This window comes from Artemia franciscana, unplaced genomic scaffold (genome assembly GCF_032884065.1).
Source record: "Artemia franciscana unplaced genomic scaffold, ASM3288406v1 PGA_scaffold_36, whole genome shotgun sequence".
Lineage (NCBI taxonomy): Eukaryota > Metazoa > Arthropoda > Branchiopoda > Anostraca > Artemiidae > Artemia > Artemia franciscana.
Genome location: NW_027062672.1, coordinates 1,285,934 through 1,310,620, shown reverse-complemented (window position 1 = coordinate 1,310,620; position 24,687 = coordinate 1,285,934). Strand labels below are relative to the sequence as shown.

General features: G+C 37.3%; 2 protein-coding genes across 5 annotated transcripts in view; one reads left to right on the top strand and one right to left on the bottom strand.

The window, feature by feature from the left end:
- LOC136041753 (lysosomal cholesterol signaling protein-like) overlaps positions 1-24,687 on the top strand; it is a 154,713-nt gene that overhangs the window by 5,785 nt on the left and 124,241 nt on the right. The window contains exon 1 of one of the 4 annotated variants that reach the window (XM_065726512.1): positions 10,210-10,256. The exons of 1 other annotated variant lie outside the window; for it this stretch is intronic. The gene's annotated coding sequence lies outside the window, so the exon portion shown is untranslated. 2 more of the 4 variants (XM_065726513.1, XM_065726509.1) reach the window with 2 other exon arrangements.
- LOC136041742 (52 kDa repressor of the inhibitor of the protein kinase-like) lies at positions 1,987-3,381 on the bottom strand. The gene has a single exon (XM_065726495.1). It carries the CDS (start codon positions 3,379-3,381, stop codon positions 1,987-1,989), a length of 1,395 nt encoding a protein of 464 aa, XP_065582567.1.

Here is a 24,687-nt window from a genome sequence, read left to right as displayed (position 1 = left end):
AACTAGGCTTCCTCCCCCGCTCTTTTTTTCTCAAAATCATTCGATCAAAATTATGAGAAAGCCATTTAGCCAAAAAAATGCAAATTTCGTTTTAATTATTCCTCTGCGGAGAGCCAAAATCAAAACATGCATTGATTCAAAAACGTTCAGAAATTAAATAAAAAAAAAACAAGTTTTTTTTTAACTGAAAGTAAGGAGCGACATTAAAACTTACAACGAACAGAAATTACTTCGTATATGAAAGAGGCCACTTCCTCACCAACGCCCCGCTCTTTACGCTAAAGTTTTTTACTGTTTTGAAAAGAAGAATTGAGAGAAAGAGTCAAACTTTAGCGTAAAGAGCGGGGCGTTGATGAGGAAGCAGCCTCGTTCATATACGAAGTAATTTCTGTTCGTTTTAAGTTTTAATGTCGCTCCTTACTTTCAGTTAAAAAAACTTGTTTTTTTTTATTTAATTGTCAGCTAAAAACAATCCAGTCTTAATTAAGTTTGAATTCTTACAGACTTTAAGTAAACCAGTCGGACACGTCCACTTAGCCAATGTGAAATAGGGATTACTGGAGTAATTAAAAGCTACTTAATACCGGCAATTGCAACCATAAGATAAAATAAAGTGTGGTGTAAGCATTTGGCTCAGTTTCATTTGTAATAAAAGAGCTGTTCTGTATAATTGAAGGAAATCTAAATAATTAAGAAAAGGATATATAATTTTATATTCCTAATAGTTACTGTAATCATAAAAGAAAATGGTCTATATCTCTGGAGGAGGGTTAGCATACTAAAAACTTTCATTCTCAAAAATTTTTAATTTTAATTAAAATATAAAATTTTAGTGTTTCTTAAAGCTTCAATTTTTAAATTTGAGACAAGAAACTTAGATGTTCAAGACGATCCGGCAACATATGTCTTTTTGTAACGTATTCAAATGTCAGCATACTTTTCCTGTTGAAAAAAAAATCTTTCATTCTCCAAATTTTTAATTTAAAGTAAAATATAAAATTTAGTTTTTCTTAAAGCTTCAATTTTTAAATTTCAGACAAGAAACTTAGGTGTTCAAGACAATCCGGCAGCAGATTTCTTTTTGTAACGTATTCAAATGTTTTGGCAATGAACCGCTCTTATTTTTATTTTACGATTTTGTCATAAAAGCTTGTGAAATAAGAGCTATTTTGATATAAATAAGATAGAAATTACAAATAAACTATTACAAAAATTTTTCCTCTAAACAAGACAAGACAAAATTTTGTACTGGCCCGCTCGAGGATGGAGCCCTTGGAGGCGCGGTGATACCAGTTTCCCTCTCGTTTCTTCTCTGCTACCAGTCCCTCGTAACCCATGACAGTGGATCAAAATTTTGAGACATTCACTTTGTTCAAAATCATCAGAAAGTGTAACAAGTATGCCTATGAGTTCGAAATCACCCTGGATCAAAATTTTTAGATACTCATTTTGTTCAAAAGCATTGGAAGGCGTAACAAGTATGCCTATGGAGTCGACATCACCCTGTAGCCCCAGGAGCACTTGTCACGAATAATATAAATTACCTGTTGTTGACAGATAGGTTTTAATAGAAAAAATGGTCATCTTTGGCCCTGGTTATCCGATCAGCAAGAGGACTTCAAATTGTACGCTGGGGGAGGAGGAACGAGCAAAAACAACTTTTATCCGATCTAGCAAATTTTTTTTTCATTAGCAGCAAGGCAAATAAAAATTACTATGTTACCAGGTTATCGAGACAGCTACCTGCGACATCTCGGGAACGGCTTAGGGTATAAAGTTGAAAATGTCAATGAGCGTTTGGGTGAGAGCTGAAGTGAGAGGCCAGAGCTAAATCAAAAGATACTATTTACCAGGCATGTAGGCAGGAATTTTTTCGGGGGGGGGGGCCAAAACCTTCAAAACAGCAGATATAAAGTAGCACTTTTTTATTTAGTAACTAAATAAAGGCAAAAAGCACGTATGTCAGAAAATACACATTAACTTTATCTAAACTTTAAATTGTAACCTTCGAGGAGAGCTAATAGCAAATTTTTCCAAAATTTCATCGACTGATACGAGAACATCTCTGTGGACATTCAAGAGTGTCAAGCCATTCAGTCGGTCTTCACTCATCCGACTGCGAAGATACGTTTTGATTCTTTTTATCGAAGAAAATGACCTCTCAACACATGCTGTAGACGTGGGAATGACACAAAAGATGCTCAATAACTTGTAAATATTCGGAAATATTCCACATTCGCACTCAGCCAAGCTCTGCACTGCTATCTTCGGGAAAAGACTGGGTACTACTTTCAGCCACTTAGCTCGCCATAGTTCAAGCTCAGCCATCACAGTGGAGTCTGAACTCGTTAGATCTGAGGCATATAATTTGATCAGTTCTTTAAGATCGCTGCTAGGCTGTTTCACAACAAAAGATGGCAGTATTCCGCCGAGGCCTTTCAGCGTGACCTTGTGCTTTGTGAATCGAGATTCAATTGATTGTATTAGCTGATCTACAAATGGGAGGAAAATGGAGACGCGATAGTAAAATTCTATATGTTTTTCTGCCGGGATATCACTTGGGATTGTGAAAAAATTCCTCTTTCGTAGCATGACAAGAGTAACTTCTAGTTCTCTGCATAGCCTAGTTGCTTCCAGAAACAGCTGATGAAACCTTCCCTCGGCACTATTTCGGATTTCTTTGAACATTTTTGTTACACTTTCGACGCACTGAATGCACATAACCATATCTATGTTTTCAGACTGCAGCAGCTTAGATAGATTCAATGTATACCCAAGAAAAAAATCCATCACAATGAGGGTCACTATGTAGTCCAAGCTCAGGATGTTGTTGAGCAGACTTCTGGCTTTCGACAACGTTACCGAGTCCCCGTCTGTCTCTATCTCCTCTAGGGCCTTAAAGATAGGCACAATCAACTGTTTTGAGATCTGAATAGCATCATGTCTTTTGACCCACCTAGTTTCGCACAAGCCTATGAGATTAAGTGCAGTATAAGTTTTTAGGATAGCGCTTTGCTTTGCACTAAAGTGGAAGAAATTAACTGTTTCACGAATTACCATCATACAGTGCTTGATTTCAGCTATTTTGCTCGAGTCCGTCAGGACCAAGTTTAAGGAGTGAGCGATACAGTGAACGTACTTGGCGAGCGGATATTTGCTCGAAATAAACGCTTGGGCCCCTGACAAATGTCCACTCATGTTTGGAGCTCCATCATAACCTTGTCCCCTGCAGAGTTTCATGTCGAGACCAAGTTTCTCAATTCGACTTAGGATAAACTGACCAAGGCTTTCACTGCGCAAGTCGTCAACAATAGTGAACTCGATGAACTCTTCCCTAATGTGCAGAGTTTCACTGTCCGCGAATCGAAGCCCTAGAGCCATTTGTTCCTTCCTTGATATATCTGTTGTCTCGTCTGCAAGAATGGTAAAAAAAATCGGCAGATTTAACTTGGTCAACTATTTTTTTGGTTATTAGCTGCCCACAAATATCAATTAATTTATTCTGGATACTTGGGCTGCAATACTGAGCATTGCCTGCACTTCTCTCAAAAATATCTTTCATAACTGGATCGTCCTTCATCCGATACCGTAGCAAGGTCCTGAAATTTCCATCGTTTTTTACAGGCTCAGCAAAGGTGAATTTCCCAGAGTCTTCATCACTACGCAGAGCAATACCCTGTCTTCAACCCTTAACTCCCCCGGTACGGAACTCTTTTCCGACCTGTTGGCATATATCCCATGTGTGGAACTCTTTTCCACCATGTCAGCCCTTAACTCTCCAGGTACGGAACTCTTTTCCGACCTGTTGGTAATTATGTATCTATCCTACTTTCACTATTTTCAAAGTTTACACCAGCCCCACTCTCCCCTACTTCAAAGACGGTAAAAAGTTAGACAGAAAATGGGTTAATAATTGGGCAGTGACTTGACCGGATAATTCCATGCTGTAAAATCACAAAAAAAAGGCTTCACACATGATTCTTAATATATGTCCTACTTTTGCCAGAAATCCCAAGAAACCATGCGGAAATTAAACATTTCACCAACTTTCGGGGGGTGCCCGAGCCTGAAGCCCCCCCCCCCTGCCTACGTGCCAGCTATTTACATCCAGGTTGTCAAATCACCCAAATCTGGAACATGAAACTTGTCTATTAAACGAAACACTCTCAAGAATTACGCTTTGTAAGATCTGACAGAAACCGGTTTGTCTGTCTGGGATCGGTCATCATTTGCTTATTTTGAGCGAGATTAATTTTTAAAAAAAAATCCTAGAAAGAAGTTTCTTAAAGAAAAGTAAAGCCCATATTAAACTTAAGATCAGAAGAAATAGAAACCTACAATAACTCAAACTCAAAACGACTGGAAATTACTGTTAAAGAATAAATTAAACCCAAAACGGACAGAAAGTAAAGAAATGACCACAACAAACAAACATACAATAGGTACTAATGTAATTGAATAAATAAATCTTAAAACAAGTGAAACTTAAGTTGTGAAACTTAATGTACAAATCAAGCTTGAACCGAAACGCGGTAGGCCTTATGCTTTAGTGTTAGGGAAAGGGACAGTAGCCAAACTTGTGTTAATGAAGAATATAGGTGTCTTGAACAGTTTTGGAAAGAGCTAATAAAATCAAACTGAATTCCCATAACTTTTGGAATAAAATATTGTTAATAAGTGTTCGTGTGTGTGGGGGGCATGGATATTGCTAATGAGTGTTTTTTGGGGGGAGGGAGGGCTTTGGACTGTTGATAATTTTTTTCGGGACAAGGAGGGGTATCAAGCCATGGAAGACCAGGGGTTAGCTACCATAAGTGTTGGAATAAAATATTGTTCTTAAGTTTTTTTGAGTTGGTGTGGGGGTTAGGCTTATCTGATCTTTGAACTATTTTTAAAACTCTCGAATTAAAACCTTATATGCCGTAAGGGCATAACATACAGCGCTTGCCCCGGGGTTCTGGGGGGGGGGGGGTTTAACCTACAGTTTTTGTTATCTGATCTTTTGACTTATTTTGACAAAATGGCTATTTCAAAAATCCAATCAGATGAATTTAGGGTAAAGGCGGCAGGGGGAATAGTTACCCTCCGCTTCCTTTTGACTCTTAAAAATGGAACTAGAACTGTCAATTTCCAATAGAATGAGCCCACTACGAATTTTATTAGATCATTCCTTTCATTGAAACCTCATATGCTCCCAGGACATGATTTATAAAACTTGCCCCCGGCTTCTGAGGGGTTGCGTAAACCTTACATATTTATTGGATGATCTTTGATCTATTTTGGACAAAAGATAACTCAAAATTTGATCAGATGCATTTGGGAAAATACGGTTGGTGGGGTGGGGCTAGTTACCTTTGGATTACTTTTGACTCTCGAAAAGGGAACTAGAACTTTCAATTTCTAGTCATTTGAGTCCCCTTCGAAGTTTACCTCTTCCATAAAACCGTATATACCCTCGAGTATAAGTTACAACCCTTCTCCAGGCTCTGGCGGTGGAAGGAGGTAGGTTGACCCTGAAGTTTTTGCCATCTGGTACGTTGGAATATTTCGAATGAAATAGCTATCTCAAAATTTGATTGAATGCGTTTGAGGAAAAGAGAGTGTGTATAAGGGTGGGGGTGGATGCCCTCCGTTCACTTTCAAATCTTAAAAAGGGCTCTGAAGGGTTTTATCATTCCCAGAGTTTTGTTAAAATGGCTATCTAAAATTTTGATTGGGTGCATTTGGGGGAAAAGGGCCTTGAGGGAGGGAGGGGGCTACATGCCCTACGATTACTTTTGTCTCTTAAAAAGCGCACTGTTTTAAAATCAAATGAATTTTCATTTTTTGAAGTTTGATTTTAATAAGAGCTCTGATTCACGAGGTCTTTCTAAATAAAAAAATTCATTAAGATCCAATTACCCACTCGTAAGTTATAAATACCTCATTTTTTCTAATTTTTCCTCTCCCTTCAGCCCCCCCCCCCAGATGGTCTAATCGGGGAAAACGACTTTATCAAGTCAATTTGTGCAGCTCCCGGACGCGCCTACCAATTTTCATCGTCCTAGCACGTCCAGAAGCACCAGACTCGCCGAAGCACTGAACCCCACCTCCTAACTCCCCCAAAGAGACTGGATCCAGTGCGGCTACGTCAACCACGTATATACGACATTTGCTTTTTCCACCCACCAAGTTTCATCCCGATTTCTCTACTCTAAGCGTTTTCCAAGATTTCCGGTTTCCCCCTCCAACTCCCCCAAATGTCAACAGATCTAGTCGCAATTTGAAATAACAGCTCTGAGACATGGGTTCCTTCTAAATATCAAATTTCATTATGATCCGGTCACCTGTTCTTAAGTTAAAAATTCCTCAATTTTTAAAATTTTTCCCCAATCAACACCCCCCAACTCCTCCAAAGTGAACAGATTCGTTCCATTATGTCAATAACGTATCTATAACTAGTGCTTATGCCCATCAAGTTTCATCCCGATCTCTCAACTCTAAGCGTTTCCTAAGATTTCTTTTTTCCCCCTCCAACCCCCTATGTCCCCAGATCCGATTCGAATTGAAAATGGAGCATTTGAGACACAAGATCTTTCTATATATCCAGTTTCATTAAGATCCGATCATCCATTCGTAAGATAAAGATACCTCAATTTTCACGTTTTACAAGAATTCCGGTTTCCCCATCCAACTCCCCCCCCCCCATGTCACTGGATCTGGTCGGGAAATGAGAGCTTTGAGACACACTACTCTTCCTAACATCAAATTTCATTAAGATCCCATCGCCCGTTCGTAAGTTAATAATACTTCATTTTTTCTATTTTTTCCGAATTAACCGACCCTTCACTCCCCCCCCCAGATGGCCAAATTGGGAAAATGACTATTTCTAATTTAATATGGTCTGGTCTCTGATACGTCAACCGAATTCCATTGTCCTAGCTTACCTGGAAGTATCTAAAGTAGAAAAACCGGGACCGACAGACCGACAAAATTTGCGGTCGCTATATGTCACTTTCTTTATACAAGTGCCATAAAAACTGAATGACAAACTCAGCTGAAATCACAAACAGAAATTGGTAGAAACAATAGATTTCTGACCACAGGCAAGAGTTCTACGAAGCTTTCCAAAATGCAAAGTCATATTCATCGATTCAGCCTAATGTCCACACTTACGGTAAAAACCGCAGAGGTTAGACCCCTACTACTTTCTAGGAATAAGCAGAAATCAGAATGATAGGGGAAAAAAACACGACGAAACCCAAGTGTTGCTCTCGCAACACAACACAGGGAGATCAGCTCTTGTGTTTCGTCACGTAAGTGGAACCCTCTGGAACAACCTCCTAGACAGCATTAGGGGCTCTGAATCAGTTTCTTCGTTTAGATCACAGGTCGAAAAGCTCCTACTAGGTCGAGACACAATATAAGAGCAGGTCCCTTAGGACGGTTTAGTCTTTTTTTTCCTTTTTTAGTGTATTTATTTATATAGTTATTAAGTGAATTAATTAATTAATTGAGTCACTACATATAGGTTACTTGACCTTCTAGTAGCGGCTATGTTTGTTTAATTTGATTTATTGTCTTATTAATTAATCAATAAAGGAATCTCATCTCTCTCTCTCTCTCTCTCTCTCTCTCTCTCTCTCTCTCTCTCTCTCTCTCTCTCTCTCTCTCTCTCTCTTTCTCTCTCTCTCTCTCTCTCTCTCTCTCTCTCTCTCTCTCTCTCTCTCTCTCTCTCTCTCTCTCTTTCTCTAGCTAAAAAAAATTTGGCCCATTTCCGTGACCCAATCCCCTTTCTCGCACCAACTGTGTGAAATTGTTGACCGACAGGAAGTGATCCATGAAAGTTCCTAGCCGATCGTGTGCCCAACATCCAAAAAATCTTCGCTTTTCCGTTAAAAGACAGAAGCAAAACAATTATTAGTTTGCATTATTAATTGCCCCTGCCCAGGGGCTGCGGGAGTTTATGCCATCCAGGCAGCACATTCATTGAATCTTTTGAATATTTGGAGCAAAATCCCTGTCTCAAAACTATAATCGGGTATGTTTAGAGGTTACGGAGGGACCTGTGGCAAAAAGACATGGAGGATGGTTTACCTCCGATCCCTTTTGACTCGTTAAAAGAGGACCAGAGCTTTCAGTTGCAAATAGAATGAGCCCCCTCCTAAGTTTACGCAATCACTCCTTCCATACGAAGTTGCCTGGGAGAAAAAAAACAATGCATCAAACGTATAAGGCTCTCGGCATAAGAGGCAGCTAGAGCGCTCCAATCAAAGACAGCGCTAGTACGTTGCCTCTGATTAACTTTATCGCACATTTTCATAATTTGGTTCTATAAGTTTTACTGAAGAACAACAATAAGGAAATAAGTGGTCTTCAGTGTTGCTCATTTCTCCTGGGATTTGGATGAGTAAAACCAAATCTTCCCCCTACCTTAGGCCTTAGATCCTCCAGAGCCAGGGGTAGCGCATAGGGCGTCTACGAAACCTTGCCAGGCATCTCGGAGGTGAGCTGCAGCCGGGACGTCCTCCCAATATGGTTGAAGAAACATCTCTGCATTACTCAGGTTTTGGTCGTACTGTCGTCGTAAGGGGTGTCTTGGTCGACCTCTTTTTCGCCTTCCCTCGGGATGCCACTCATATACTGTATTTGGGAGTCAATCCTCTGGCGTACAGAGGACCTGGCCAAGGTATGTCCATCTCCTACGTTTCACAAGGTCAGTAACTAATGGCTGACTGGTTCGTCAGGGAACTTATATGTTGGTAACCTTTTCCTGCCACGATATGTTCAGGATTCTCCTGGTGCACATGTTTTTGAAGGCTAGGACAGGTTTCTCCAGTTGGGTGTTTAGTTTCCAGCATTCACTAGCATAGGGGAGGATGGACATCACATTGCTATTACGGAGGCAAGTTTCAACTCGCTAAAAGCTGATGTCGCTTGTCCATTTTTCTCTTGATTTCGTTGCGTATTTCACCATCGTATTTAATCCAACTCCCGAGATTCTTGAATTCCTTGATCTGCGCAAGATCAGAGCAAGACCTACCAGGTCGGAACCCGTGTTGCTCTTCCCTGTGGTGTGAGTCTATGGCTGCTCTTAAGCATTGTAATATGACTGAGGCTAGTATTTTACTTGGCACAGACGTCAAGTTGATGCCTCTTCAATTGTCACAACTTTGTGCATCATCTTTCTTAAAGAGTTTGACCAGTATACCTCTGGTCTAATCTTTTGGGACTTAAATATCCCTCTAGATTCTAAGAAATAGCTTTTTTACATCACATTGAAAACTCTTTAGGTTTTGAAAATACCTGTTTTTGTATCTTGATTAGAAATAACGAATCTATATTAAAAATAACGAATGAATGAATGAAAGGAATGAATGACTATCAATACACGCAGTGAAAACGATGGAGTACAAAAAGATTGGAAAACAAGAAAAAAAATCGCTACACACAAAAATACATAACACCGATTTGAAATCATTACAAAAAGAATACCCATCCAGGGTGGTCCATCTTTTTACTACACAGGTAAGAGACCTGGCCAGCAACGCTAAAAATAGTTCGACAAACAAACATTTTTTCAAAAGATAACGATTCCGATACTAACTGAGGAGTAAAAGAAGGAACTTGGCAAATTTGAAAAAGAGTTTTATAATCTCTTTCTTATCCATGGCTGTCAGAAGATCCCAAAATGGTGATAGAAACAGTACATGAGGCAAAACCACGGCATTATAAAGCTTAGCCAAGTGTATTTTTGTAATGTTTGCCTTTGACAGAAAAAGCGACGCGTATTCCCCGCGTAGTTTCTTCTCAGTGCGGGCAATATTCTGCAAAGGGTTGCAGCTACAAAAAGATCATTTGGAAGGTCTAAGTAAATCAGTTCCCTTATATTTTTATAATTGTATTCCCCCTCCCTAGATTTTGAAAACAATATTTTTATATCTTCCTTATAAGGCAAAAAGAATCCTTCCCCCATCCATGCACCTTGTAAACTAATGCCACAAGTAACTAGTAACACAAGTAACTTGTTCTGTTTAAACTTGTCAAGACGATTGTATTTTATCCTTGCACGACATTTTAATCTGACAAGGAAAAAGGCACTTGAAATTTACGAAACCCGAAAGTATGTTGTAAAAACCAGTGAAAATACTAGTTGCATAACAGAGCTGTTATGTAACTAAAATATTCGCGCTCTTTGCAAAAAATCCAGAGATCACGATTCATGTGTTCTACGAAGTTTTTACTCGCGAAAATGGGTCATTATAATAATCATACAAGTGAGTGAATGATCTTTTTTTCAAAATACCAAAAAGTTTCAATGTCATGGTAAATGCTTGGTTATATGTTACAAAATTCTCGTTTCATTTACCGGGTATTATTTGATCGGTAATTAGAATTTGTGAAATTGAATGATAGTTCTGAGAAAGTAACGAAGGATTAACAGTCTAATAAGGATATAGTGACATAGAAACCTTTGATTTGTAAGTAAAAACTAGTAATATGACCGACTTCTATTTAAAATTGCCTGTTTTTTTTTTTAACAGAATCGTGTAAATAAAATGCAGTATCGTAGATCCAACCATTTCTATGGTTAAAACTTCCAGTGGAGCCACGTACCAAAACCCTCCACGGTCGGAGACATGAGATTTCGGTAATAAATCGGTGCAAATTATAGGAAAATCTTTAATACAAAAAACATGGTACTTAAATTGAAAAGCACTCAAAAAGGCATCGCTCTTTTTTAAGTTTGAGAAAATTATGGAAATTAGGGCTACATATTTGCATTGGTGACCGAGTATTTATTGCTTTTTCCAATTAAGCATCTGCTTGCATATATCCCCCCTCTATTCCAGAAAATGTTCCTTGTTCATCATGGCTGCTGTAAGATACCTCTTTTGTGCTAAGTACAAAATGAATTAGGGGATATTATAGGGAATCATACTTTTTCTTTTATATACTCACGTCTTTTCCGTTTTTGACGGGTAATAAATTAATAATAATAATAATAATAATAATAATAATAATAGGCCCCCGAAGAAAGATAGGACAAGGTATTTGTGATCTTCCTTTCCTTTGGAGGAACATAATGGTATGGGTGAAAAAGTGCAAAAAGTTTATATATTTAGAAAATCATTTTCGGAACTTTTTTCAAAATCTCCCTCCTCCTCTGGACAACAACTTTAAACCTTATGGAAGAACATCTATATGGAAGGCATATCATACGCAAGGCCGTATGATCATATAAACCTGACAATTTTTTTCAAGTCCGTACCTGGACCGTAGAACTTTTAGGTATACTCCTTCCCCTTGGAAAAATTGTCTGCATGAAGGGGCAGTATGCATGGAGCAAGTAAAGGGTGAAGGCAACAAAAACAAGCTGGGGCTCTATAAACAAGTTGGTTGCACCTTAGAAAGTATTTTCTCCCTTCAGTTCTATCCCAACCTGCTGTTCAGAAAACGTTGGAGATATGCCATTTTGATAACCTGGATTCGTAGGGCCTTTCCATTCACATTTCTTATCACAAAGAAAACTTTTTCGATAAATAAACATGAAATTGATGGAAGTGAAGATGATGAAATGAGCTGAAGAAAAGCATAGTAAGGTCAAGGTTATAAAAAACTAATGGCAAAACTTTTTTCTGGAAGTTCAAAAATGGATTTTCAAAAATAAAGTCAAAATTAAAACATGTCAAATTAACAGGTCGATTCCTAGGCCAATTAACTTGATCTATTCCTGTGTCCCGTTTTATTCTAATTCCAAATATTACATTGCTATATAGTGAACGTTTTACTGTTTTTCGTAATTATTTTTAGAAGCTGAAAGACTGTTTCTTTCACTGGTGAGTTCGAACCAACCAAAAAACATATTATAAACTAGGACAGTTGGACAACTAGGGACATTATCAAATAAAGTAAAAAAAAACATATATACAATGTTTCTAACGCTACAAAATAAATGAAAATATTGCTAGCTGAGACAACAGCTCTTCTATTTTCAGGTAGCCACACAATTTCTTCTTGGGGGGTAAGATTATGAACATTTTGAAAGAAAGACGGTGTTTTGTTGTTGTTTTTCTAATATAAAGGCTTCATTTTATTATTATTTTTAATTGTAATGATGCATTATAAAGTGTTTTACTTATTGTGTTGCAGAGCAACACTACTGGGTTAAAACCTGCTTTTTTCTTGTTTAAAATATAAAAACACAAGTTTTTTAGCTGAAAGTAAGGAGCGACATTAAAACTTAAAACGAACAGAAATTAATTTGTATATGAAAGGGGCTGCTTCCTCATCAACGCCCCACTCTTTACGCTAAAATTTGACTCTTTCTCTCAACTTTGCTTTTTAAAACAGTAAAAAACTTTAGCGTAAAGAGTGGGGTGTTGAGGAAGCAGCCCCTTTCATATACGAAGTAATTTCTGTTCGTTTTAAGTTTGAAACGAAATTTGCAAGTTTATTTTTATTTTTTGGCTAAATGGCTTTCTCATAGTTTCGATCGAACGATTTTGAGAAAAAAAGGAACGGTGGAGGAAGCCTAGTTGCCCTGCGATTTCTTGGTTACTTAAAAAGGCAACTAGAACTTTTAATTTTTTTACGAATGTTTTTATTAGTAAAAGATACGAAACAAATAATTGAAGAAAAAACGGGTTTAATTTTTTTATAATAAAGCAGTGACAACAAAATAAAATAAAAACTACACTTTAACTAACAAAAAATAAAAATACTCCGAATATTTCGGCCCCACCTCCGGGAGCCTTTCTCAACGGGAAAAAAAAACAAAAAAGGAGAAAATTACAACAATTTAAGACTATTTTTAAGACATTATAAAAATACCACGACAACTAAACCAAACTAAAAATATAAACAATCAAATATAAAAGAAACAAGAACTCACATTTTAAAACAAACACTCCCGCACTTGACTGTAACTTTAGAAAAAACTGCAATAATTGTTTCTATTTGGCACTTTCCTCTGCCACAATCGCTGTATAAATGGGGATCTATCAAAAATGAAAAATATAAATACTTGTAACAATACGAAAAAGAGGTCACCCAACCCCCAAATCCAATCAAAATCTTACAGGTTAATGAAACACGATTAGGAATTATAAATTGAATGGATTTTTTCATTTGCTATTTTAGCTGCCGTCCGTTGACTTCTTACAGCATTGACCATGCTTTGACCTCCGTTCGCAAGGTTATTGCTTGTTTCAGGACAATTATGCAAATCAATACTCATTGAAGTTTTTGACTGGTCTTTAATTAAACTATTATAAATTGAATTTATTTTAAATTCCCCCTCATCTCTATTTATACTAATACCCCCATAGATAATCTTTTTTATTTCTATAATTTCTCTGAAACTTTGTAAAAGTCCTACAGACTTATCAATAATTATTGTCTGATCAAATAATATACTATGATGAGGAAAATTATACACATGACCAGCTATAGCGGATTCAAAAGTATCAGGTTTTTTATTTTGTCTTAGCGAGCAATCTATCGCATATTTGTGTTGCTGTAGCCTATTTTTTAAATTCTGTTGTGTTCTACCTACATAAAATTTACCACAAGAGCATGGAATTTTGTATACCCCCTGTTGTATATTTCTTGGAACTTTATCTTTTCCGTTATTTAGCCATGAGCTTATATTTTGTCCTGATTTAAAAGCTGTTTTTATATTATGTTTTTTTAATTCTTTCCTTAATTTCTGTGACAACCTTGGGATATAAGGCAAAGTTATGTAATTTGGTTTTTGATTTGATTCATTTTCTTCTAATTTTACAGGTTCCAGTAACTTTTTTTTCCTTTTTTCAATTATTTGAGAAATCATATTTTCGGGATATCCATTTCCTACTAGAATATCCTTAATAAAAATTAATTCACTACTAATGTATTCTGGTGAAGCTAAATTTAAAACTCTATCAACTAAAGAAATAACTACCCCCCTTTTTACTTGGATCGGGTGATTTGATGTGAATGACAAATAGCGGTATGTCACTGCTTTATTATAAAAAAAATTAAACCCGTTTTTTCTTCAATTATTTGTTTCGTAAATGGAAAAGCAGTGTGGTCTAAGAAATTATTAGTAAAAGATAAACGTAACTTATAAATTAGCTTACGTAACGAACTTTTGTGATCTCATGTTTTTATTACATATATGAGGGGTTCACCCCCTCGTCACTACCTCGCTCTTTACGCTAAAGATTAAATTTTGTCCCAATTCATTAAGAATGACCCCTGAATCACAAAGGCCGTAGAATAAATAGTTGAAACCACTAAAAATACTTTACCGTAAAGAGAGAGGTATTAGGAGGAGGTGAGCCCCTCATGTGCGTAATAATTTTCGTTAGTTTTAAGTTTTAATGCTGCTCCTTACTTCCAGTTGAAAAAACTTTTCATATTTATTTTTTCATTGTTTTCTTTTTAATAATGCTAGAAAATCCTGCGCTCCCTTCATGGAAATTTTCTTTCCCCATGACAAATTCCTCGATGGAAAGTTCCCCCGACATATCCCCCTCTTGTCAGCCCCTCCCCCCAACCAAAAAATCCCCCTGAAAACGTCTGTACACTTTTCAATAAGTATTACTATATGTAATCACTGGTCAAAGTTTGTAACTTGTAGCCCCTCCCACGAGGAATGTGGGGGAGTAAGTCGTCCCCAAAGACATGGTTATAAGGTTTTTCGACTACGCTGAATAAAATGGCTATCTCAGAATGTTGATGTAGTGACTTTGGGAAAATAATTAGCGTGGGAGGGGGCCTAGGTGCCCTCCGATTTTTTTGGTCACTTAAAAATGGCACTAGAACTTTTCATTTTCGTCAGAATGAGCCCTCTCGCAAGATTCTAGGACCACTGGGTCGATACGATCACCCCTGGGAAAAAAACAACAAACAAATAAACACGCATCCGTAATCTGCCTTCTGGCAAAAAATACAAAATTCCACATTTTTGTATATAGGAGCTTGAAACTTCTACAGTATGGTTCTCTGATACGCTGAATCTGATGGTGTGATTTTCGTTAAGATTCTATGACTTTTAGGGGGTGTTTCCCCCTATTTTCTAAAATAATGCAAATTTTCTCAGACTCGTAACTTTTGATGGGTATTAAACTTATATATTTAAAATCAGCATTAAAATGCGATTCTTTTGATGTAGCTATTGCTAACAAAATTCCGTTTTTTAGAGTTTTGGTTACTATTGAGCCGGGTCGCTCCTTACTACAGTTCGTTACCACGAACTGTTTGATAACAGAGTTCCAGTTAAGGTTCTAAGGTTTCAGGCAGTTTTCTACGGAAAAAATGGAAATAGTTTTTTTCTTCATATTGTACATGGCGTTAAAAAAAACACCCTCGCTGGGAAATTAAACTTCTTTAGAACAAGTTTATGTCGTATTCCAGTAGAACATCTCTCTGAAAAACCAATTTCTCTGAGATTTCTCTCTTCTCTCTATCTCTCTGAAAACAGGAAAACAAAATTTTGTATCTCCTCTTGGTTTCTAATGGAAAATTCGATCTTGAATGGTAAATCCTGATTTTTAAGAAGCTTGGCTGGTACTTCCGTATTAGCCAGTACCCACTCGAGAAGTTAGCTGAATGAAAGATGTAAGAAAACTGGTTTCAGAGCCACAAAGACCAATGAGGGTGACAGAATTCATTGGACTTGTATAATTGGGGCTATATATTTACAAATTAGGGGGAGGGTTAAGGTTAGGTTACCCACCTCCCCTAATGTGCAAATATATAGCCCAAATTACGCTGTTATATAAGCTAGAGTATTATATTTTCACCATATTTTGGTATATTTCATTAAGATTAACCTACCTTCACTTCTCGAGTATGTACTGGCTAATACGGAAGTACCGCTTAGTTTTTTAGAAGTCGAATAACTTTGAATGCTGATAGAACTTCATATTTTCTAATTTCCTTGCTTCTGATAAACTTTTGGGAAATAATACTAGAAAACCTGACTTCTTAACATAAGTTCCGATTTTCTATTTTATTTCTAAAATTTCTGATTTTGATGCCATTATATTATGGATGTTTAATGTCATGAAACATAAGTAAGAAAACTGAAACTCTTCTTTACCTGAAAATAAACTGCAGTCTACATACACAGAAAAAATACAAAAGGTTAAGCAATAAACCTCTCCAATGATGTTCGTTAACCGCAGAAAAAAGTGCACAGTCTTAATACAGGTAAAAACAAAACAATGCGGACACAGATTTTGACGATTACTTCATACACACAGAACTTATTTCGGAAGTTCTTTAATCACACGTTGCCCTTACAAATAATAGCTTGGAATAATCATAATGCATCTGCTATCCGTGATATATAGTTCCATCGGTTGCCCCTCAACTCTGATTCATGAGTCATAGTTGCTGCGACACTCTAATGGGCTTTGCACCAAAAATTTAGTTTGTATTTGTGATTTTTTTTGAAGAGACAGGGCGAGGGTTCTAGTCTAGCCCTCTCCTTGAATTCGGCATCGTGATGCCTTGTGAGAAGCTCCCCCTTAGGGTCTATTATAAAGATTTCGAAAATAGGATCCTAGATGCTCAACTCTTCTTTTTCCAATTCAGAATAGTTGACCTCTTGCAGACTCTGCTACTCTGCAAGAGATCTTTAAAGTTTCAAGATGACATATTGGTCTTCGGGAAAAATGAAGATTATAAGAACATTAACCACATATGACAATTTTTCGTTACTTATTGTACTTGGAATGTCAGAAAAGGGAGAATGGAAATTCCAAAGACCTTACCGTCACCATCATGCCTAATGGTCTTATCTGACATTTTTTATTGACATTATCACAGATAATCGCCGAAAATATTTCCATAAACATTTCTTAAGGGAGAAATACTCCCTAAACAAGCGAGTGTCAGTAAAGCAAGATTAATTCAAACTTTGATCCTCCCGATGTACACTGTCCTCCTGATCCTACTCATCAGGACAATACTACTATTAGCCGTCCTAGTCTAGTGGCTGGCGAACTAGACTAGAAATCCTGCTGACAGGAGTTCGAGTCCTGGTGTCGCTGATTACTTGATTCGGAAGGGGGTCAATTGTGTGACTGTGTAAGCTCAATATGAGTCAACCCAGCTCTAAATGGGTACCTGGAGAAATATGGGGATAAAATAAGAGGAGCGTTGGATGTATGGTAAAACCATGAGACAACTTTGAAAATTAGCTTATTCTTCATCATCACATTCAAAATTTACGCCCTACAAAGGACATGAACCTTGAGTATTAATTTTTTTTTCATGTAGAAAAGGGAACTTTCGAAACTACAAATAGAATGAAGAACTTCAAAACTTCAGAAGCTAGCTATTTTAGGTTTGGTTTCAATTTTCAATATGACCATTTTGCAATCGTCGATTCAAATACATACTCACAGCCAAGTTCAAATATAATTCGACTTTTCTGTATGTGACTTTGTGGGTAAATAATTTTGCATTCCATGCTGGGCTTCAATGCCATTGTTTTTAACAAATAAGTATGTTTATAGTAAGGTTGTACAGTTTTTTTCCGGCCCCTACACCACCTCTTTCCTATATTAGGTCATTTTAGCTATATGCACCGTTTAATCCAGAAGTGAAAGTCAAACTACTACCAACAACCCATTGCGGTATCAAGCCGCCTGAGGCCAGCACAGCTGAACTTCACTAAAGTTATCCATCCTGGGGTGACTTACCTTTCGTCTGATCCCAGGTGGATGGTAAAATAGCATAATATATGGCAATTCCTCATCCTTGATCCTTAAAATGTGGCCAAGGCTCTCAACTTTTTCTCATTATAGCCCTAGAATTTGGGATCGAAAATCTTTAGAAATGGAGATTTTTCTGTTTTTCTCAAGTCTCATTTTTCGTTTTAATTAAATTGATTCATTCTTTGTGTACATTTTTCGTCTCCCAGGGATGCAAGCCTTCCCTTTCTTTTGTGGGTGTCCACCATTGCGAGCAAAAAAAAATAAATTTATTGGAAAAATAAATTTAGAGCGACAAGATAGTCTCTCCGCCACCAAATCTTAATTGAATCTAATCACCCGTGGTATGTAACAGGTTTAATTGATTGCTTTAATGAGAAAAGGAAGAAAAATGGAGAAAGCTTGAAAAGAATACCTGCTTCATTGCTATATCCTTAGGGCGTTGGCGTATCAGTTGATTATTGGGAGTTAAAAAGCTGATCCAGTATATCCTCGGCTAGAACTAGGGTTAATTTTGTCAGAGGCTTAGTCTAACTAGAAGCCCAGTGTAACTGGTTTCATTTTCACTCTTGCTCAGGGGCGCCATTTCACGAAAGTACAGGTGGAGGAGTGCAAAATATATTTTTGAAAAATTTAAAGGGGAGCAATTTTTAAAAGAATAAAATTAAGCCAATTTGATTGGTGGTCAATACGTATTCGCAAGGATAATAAGGTGTTCATAGGCAGCGCAATAGCGCTGCCTAAGTAAGTCGCGATGTGGGCACAATATATTATTCATTCATTTTTTTTTGGAGGGAAGGGGGTTGTTTTAAACCAGGGTACTTTGTATAGAAGGAGTTGCCGAAGAAACTTTGAAAGGGGCTCATTTGATTGGAAATTGAAAGGGCTAGTGCCAATTTTAATGGTCAAACGGGATTGGAGGGCAACCAGCCTCCCCCTCCCGCCCTAATCCGTCATTTCTCCAAGCATATCCAATCAAAATTTTGAGATAACCATTCTGTTCAGCGTAGTTGAAAAACCCGGAAATTATATCTTCGAGGATGAACCCCCTCCCACAGCCCTCATGGCAAAGGTTGTCCCTTGCCCTGGGGTGTACAAGCTTTCTTTAGAAAGGATGGTCGTATAAAATGTGGAGGGGATTCAAAGGATTGGCAATCAGAACTTTTATTGCCCTTTTGATAGTCAAAACCGATTGTAGGGCAACCATCTCCCCCCCCCCTGCTGATCATTTTCCCAAACACATCCAACCCACATTTTGAGATAGTCATTTTGTTCAGCGTAGTTGAAAGGTCCCGAAATTATGTCTTTAGAATGATAATCCCCCCTCCACAACCCTCCAGGTAAGGGTTGTAAGTAATGTCCAGGGGGTACATAAGCTTCATATAGAAAGGGTGGCCGTATAAACTTTGAAGGGAGCTCATTGGATTGGAAATCAGAATTTTTAGTGCTCAGAGTTAGATTGATCATAGGGCAGCTACCCCCCCCCCTCTTGCGTTGTATTTTCTCCAAATGCATCCGATAGAAACTTATATAGTTATTTGTTCAAAAAAGGTCTGAAGATCACACAAGGCTTTTAAGGTTGACACAACCCCAAAAAGTGTGAGGGCAAGGGTTGTAAGTTGTGCCCTGGGGGCATATTAGGTTTTCATGGAAGGGTTGTCGTGTGAACTTTAGAAGAGGCTGATTTGACTCGATATGTATGGTTCTAGTTCCCTTTTGAAAGTAAAAAGTGATGTTCAAGTTCAAGTTCCTTTTATTACCGATATCTATCCATTTATAAACAAAAATATCCCAAAGGGCTCAATGGCCCGTTATTTGGGAAAAAAACAACAAAACAAAACATAAATAACTATTAAATACATTCACACTTAAAATATATTTAGAGTCTACTCACCAATCCTCACCCGAGTACAACCGGTCTCCGCACCACCTACTTACAAAAAAAAATAAATAAAAATATATATATATATATATATATACTTCGAGGATCCAACACTCACACCACCCAAATCTAAATAATTAAATTCAATCTAAATAATTAATTAAATAAATTAAATCTTGATAACTAAACAATATAAATAACTGATCAATATTATAATTTAATTTAATTTTTTTTTAATTAAAAAATTCTTCAACCGTTTCTTGAAGGAGCCTATGGTACAGGACCGTCGAATCCCAACAGGAATGGAATTCCAGGCACGTCCGACAGCAACTATCAGACCAAAGTCCGAGCGCACTGCAGGGATGGATGGAACTAGCACATCATCCTTGTTTCTAGTTTCAAGGACTGACATTTCGAACAATTTCAAAAAGCCCGAAAAAACTTGATGGAAGGTCTCCACGGAAATACTGAAATGCAATGAAAGAGAGGTGTAATGTATGAATATCTTTAATCTTCAGAAGTTCAACAGAAATATGGGTGGTAGACTGAAGAACTTTTGCTGCTTTCAGTTGGAGATTATGTAAAGGTGTAAGTACAGATGGAAATGTTGACATCCACACTGACGAGCAGTAGCATAAATAAGGGTAAATAAGAGAGAAGTATAATAGACGAAGGATAGAGAAAGGAAAGACTCGCTTCAGCTTCCGAATAATTCCAAGGCCTCGAGAAACCTTTAATCTCATTGACTCAATATGCCGTTTGAAAGATAGATTTTCATCCAGAAGTATCCCAAGGTATCGAATAAACCGGTCAGCTGGGTGGAATATGGATCCCTTAGATGTTTTAAGCTCTGTCACTGTAAGGCAGCTTTTGCCTATGCGGGAGAATATAAGAAGAAACGATTTTTTTACATTCAAAGCTAACAAATTTGCATCAAACCAACGATATATATTTTCTGTCATCAATTGCAGCTTGAGGATTGTAGCCTCTCCTCGCCACTTTCGACATTCTATTTTCCCCCGATGCATCTGATGGAAATTGTAAGATATTCATTTTGCTCAAAACAGTCCAAGGAGCATATAACAATCTATTCAGGATGGAAACGACCTCCCAGAGCCCAAGGGCAAAGGTTGTAAGTTCTGCCCCGAGACATATAAGGTTTTATGGAACGGGAAGCCGCATCAACTTCGGATCGGATGGGGCTTATTTGTTTTGAAGTTGGGATTTCTAGTGCCATTTTTCAGAGTAAAAAGGGAATGGAGAGGGACCAGACCTCCCCCTCCTAAAGCCTATCATATCTCCCAAATCACATTCGATCAAATTTTTAAGAGAGTTATTTTGTTCAGCTTTGTTGAAAGGTCAGTAATAATGTTTTTGGGCATGTCAAACTCCACATTGTCCTCAAGGCAAGGGCTGTAAGTTAGGCAATTCGTTCGTTGTTTACATATAGTATATGTTATTGCGAAAGGTATACATTTTTGAACTTTGCATTCGAAAAAGATGAAGAGTGCTCATGTGAGCCTTTAATAGAATGTTGAGGGGAGAGTTGAACTAAATCAGAACAAGTTTTGTGTATATGGATTGTCAAAAGGCCGTAACTCAGGAACGACTGACCTAATTAATGTGAAACTTTCAGGGAATGATATGGGATATGGGAAGAACCAAAAAGGCACTATTTGCATGCTACCACTACTACTGCAATTACTACCGCTACTACTACCACACTACTCCATTTCAAATTTGAACTAAATCAAAAGACGCTATGTGCAAATACGCTTCCAAAATAGCATAACTCATGAATTTAGTTGGGCATTAAGATGGTACTTTCAGAGAAGGCTTAAAGGGGAAGATCATCTGATCATAAGGAGATGTGTGCACGCTAATAATAGCACTATTATTACTGCTACATTTACTCCTATTACTGCTTCAACCGCTACTTCTTATGTAAGTACTTGTAAGGCTAATAGCATCAAGGTAAAAATTTGAAGGAGTATATAAACATACAGGCTATCAAAAGGACATATCAGCAATGTCAAAGCAATGGCTAATTGTTTTAAGTTGAAACTTCCAAGAATTGATGAAAGGGAATGTTTAACTGACCAAACGATAAAGCATTAGCATTGCTGCTGCTACTAGTACTTTTATGCTACTAGTGCTATGAGCATTCAGAGCATTTAGAATGCAGTAGTAGTGGTAGTCTTTACAATGCTCATTGTTTGTATTAGTTTTGTTCAACATCCACCTAAATATTCCTTAATAGCTTCACTTTGATACTTTTAGCTTGTGCAGTAGCAATAGTTGTACTAGCATTAGTACCATTAAGCACATTTCATCTTTGGCTTCTTCAACACATGCTGAAAGTTTCAGCCTAATACCATCAGCCGTTCCTGTAGCATTTCTGACACGTCCCTTTGACAATGAAACACACACTGCTATTCGTGATTCTTGTCCCCCCCCCCTTCTAAGAATAACGAAAAGGAAGTCAAATAATAGTTTCCTACGCGTTCACTTTTTTCTGTAAAGCCCGTTTGCATTTGTGCTTAACTAGCCATCAATGGCTTGTTAAATTGAAATATAGTTAAATATATTTCAATTTCAATAGGAAACAAAGCTCTCAAAAACGAAGTTTTAATTACGATATCAGTAACAACAAAATTATTCATGCCAATTTTTAATTTGTAAAATGTAGTTTGCAAAATGTAGTTTTAGAGTTGCGCACCAATATCTTTCAGCTTAGCACATTTGTATGATTGTACCACCAAGAAGGGTGTGATCTTGGTTAAAGCTATGGAATAAAATTCAATCTAAATGAGAGCCATAAAGGCACTGTGTAAAAAGTCTCCAATCACAAACCACATTAGTTAAATTTTGAGTTAAATAGTAGATCTTGGGGGGGGGGTTAGCCCTATACACATTTAGGGAAGACTTGCGCATGATATCAATGACGAACAGAAATTAAAAGACGAGTTTTATAAATAAAAATAAAGAGCAGCACTAAAACCTCAAAAAATAGAAATATTCCTTATGTGAGTAGGCTATCCCCTTCTCAATCCTTAACTCTTCACGTTGAAGTTTGACGTTTTGTCCCAATTCTTTAAGAACTACTGAGGAAACACATGAGCTGTTAAATTGGAATAAGATGTTTTCAAGTACTATTGAACTTCAGTGAGTATATGAGGAAGGGGCAGGCCTCCTCATAGACCTCACGGAAAACGTCCAGTTTGTTTAAAGTTCTAGTGTCGATATTCCCTATTTCCTGAAAAAGTTTGATTTTTTTCACGTCTATCAAATCTTGCGTGTGAGTTAGATTTAAGTATGCCTGAGCATGTCAAAGCAAGGTCAACCTTTTCGGTGAGGAAGCGATATCTGGAAATATCACTATATTATACCATATTTATGTTACCGGATTTCAAGTTTCCCAATATTCATCTTTGTCATTGAAAAAGGAAAGAGAAGTTTTGAGAAATGGAGGAAACCCAACAAGTTTGTAAGAAATGCAAATAAATATTATAATATCGAAGTTTTTAGCGTAGAATACCGGTGCAACTGGACTATGGACTTGTTATCCTTGTAATAGTTTTTTTTCTTATCGTCAATAAACACATGTGGCGTACCAAGCCGTCTCAGAATCTGTTATTCGGTTGCAATTTTGGTCGCGTACATATTTATTTTGCAATATTTCACAAATCATTTCGCAACAATACACAGCAAACGAAAAAATGTATATTGTCATAGATTATACAAGATTATACAGATTGTATTAAGTGACTACATTCCCTTTAGAGAATTCCATCCTTGCTTAAAAAGCCCCCAGTAAAATTCCTTGTGGACGGTTCCGCCCGAAAAATTCTTTTATTTATTGTACTACTCCCCAGGAACATCTCCCCATGCAAAATTGAGCCGGTAAATGGAAACCAAGACAAATAAAATAATTTTGTATGGTTAATCTGTCAAATTACTCAAGTTGAATTTTTTTCCTGGAAAGCTCACTTTCGAAACTTCCCTCCCCCGGAAAATTCTCCGTGGAAACCCAGCCCAGCAGAAAATCTTTCCCCCTGAAAAATGTCGTAATACTTCCCAATAACAAATACTAAAAGTAAACAATGGGTAAAGTTCATAACTTACAACCCTTTCTTCGGAGGCTGTGGGGGAGGGATATGTTATTCCCACAGTATTGAACCTTTCAACTATGCTGAACAAAATAGCGATTTCAAAATTTTAATCGGATGGTTTGGGGGGAAGAGGTGGGAGGGGGCTAGCTACCCTACAATTTTTTTGGTCACCTAAAAAGGGCAATATAAATTTAAATTTCCATTCAAATGAGCCTTCTTACGATATTCTAGGACTATTGGCTCGTTTTAATCACCCCTAGAGAAAAAAACAACAACAAAAAATCAAAAACATATAAACACGTATCCTTGATCTTTCTTCTGGCAAAAATAAACCACCTTATCATTCCTAAGACATTTTCCAGACATTTGCTTGTTAAAAATCGTACTTTAAATCCATTGGTTCAAGATTTTTCAAGACACCCACAACTTGATACACCATGTCAATTCAAGCCACTGTGCCTCGCTATGGATGGCACACGGCACCCTCTGACACCACCTCATTATTCCTAAGACATTTTCCAGATTTTTTGTTTGTTAAAAATCGTGCTTTAAATCCATTAGTCCATGTTTTCACAAGCCACCCTCAACGTAATACACAATGTTAGTTCAAGCCACTGAGCTACACAATTACTGATCCTATGGCACCCTCTGATACCACCTCATCCTTCCTAAGAAATTTTTAAGATATTTTCTTCTTAAAAATCTTGCTTTAAATCCACTGGTTGTTGTTTTTGCAAGCCATCCTCACCGTGATAGATCCTGTCAGTTCACGTTACTGTGCCACACTATGACACCCTCTGGCGCACAATGTCAGGCCTAAGGGTTTTCCAGCCTTTTTCCCACAAAAATAACTTTATAAATTAAAAATGACCATTGTTTTTATTTGAACAGCGAAAATTTGTCATTTCTTTGTTAGATTGCAACGTTTCACTAAAACCTCTCAGAACTAGCTCTTATTATAGTTTAAATTTAGCTCTAATAACAAGCCATCCTCCCTGGAATT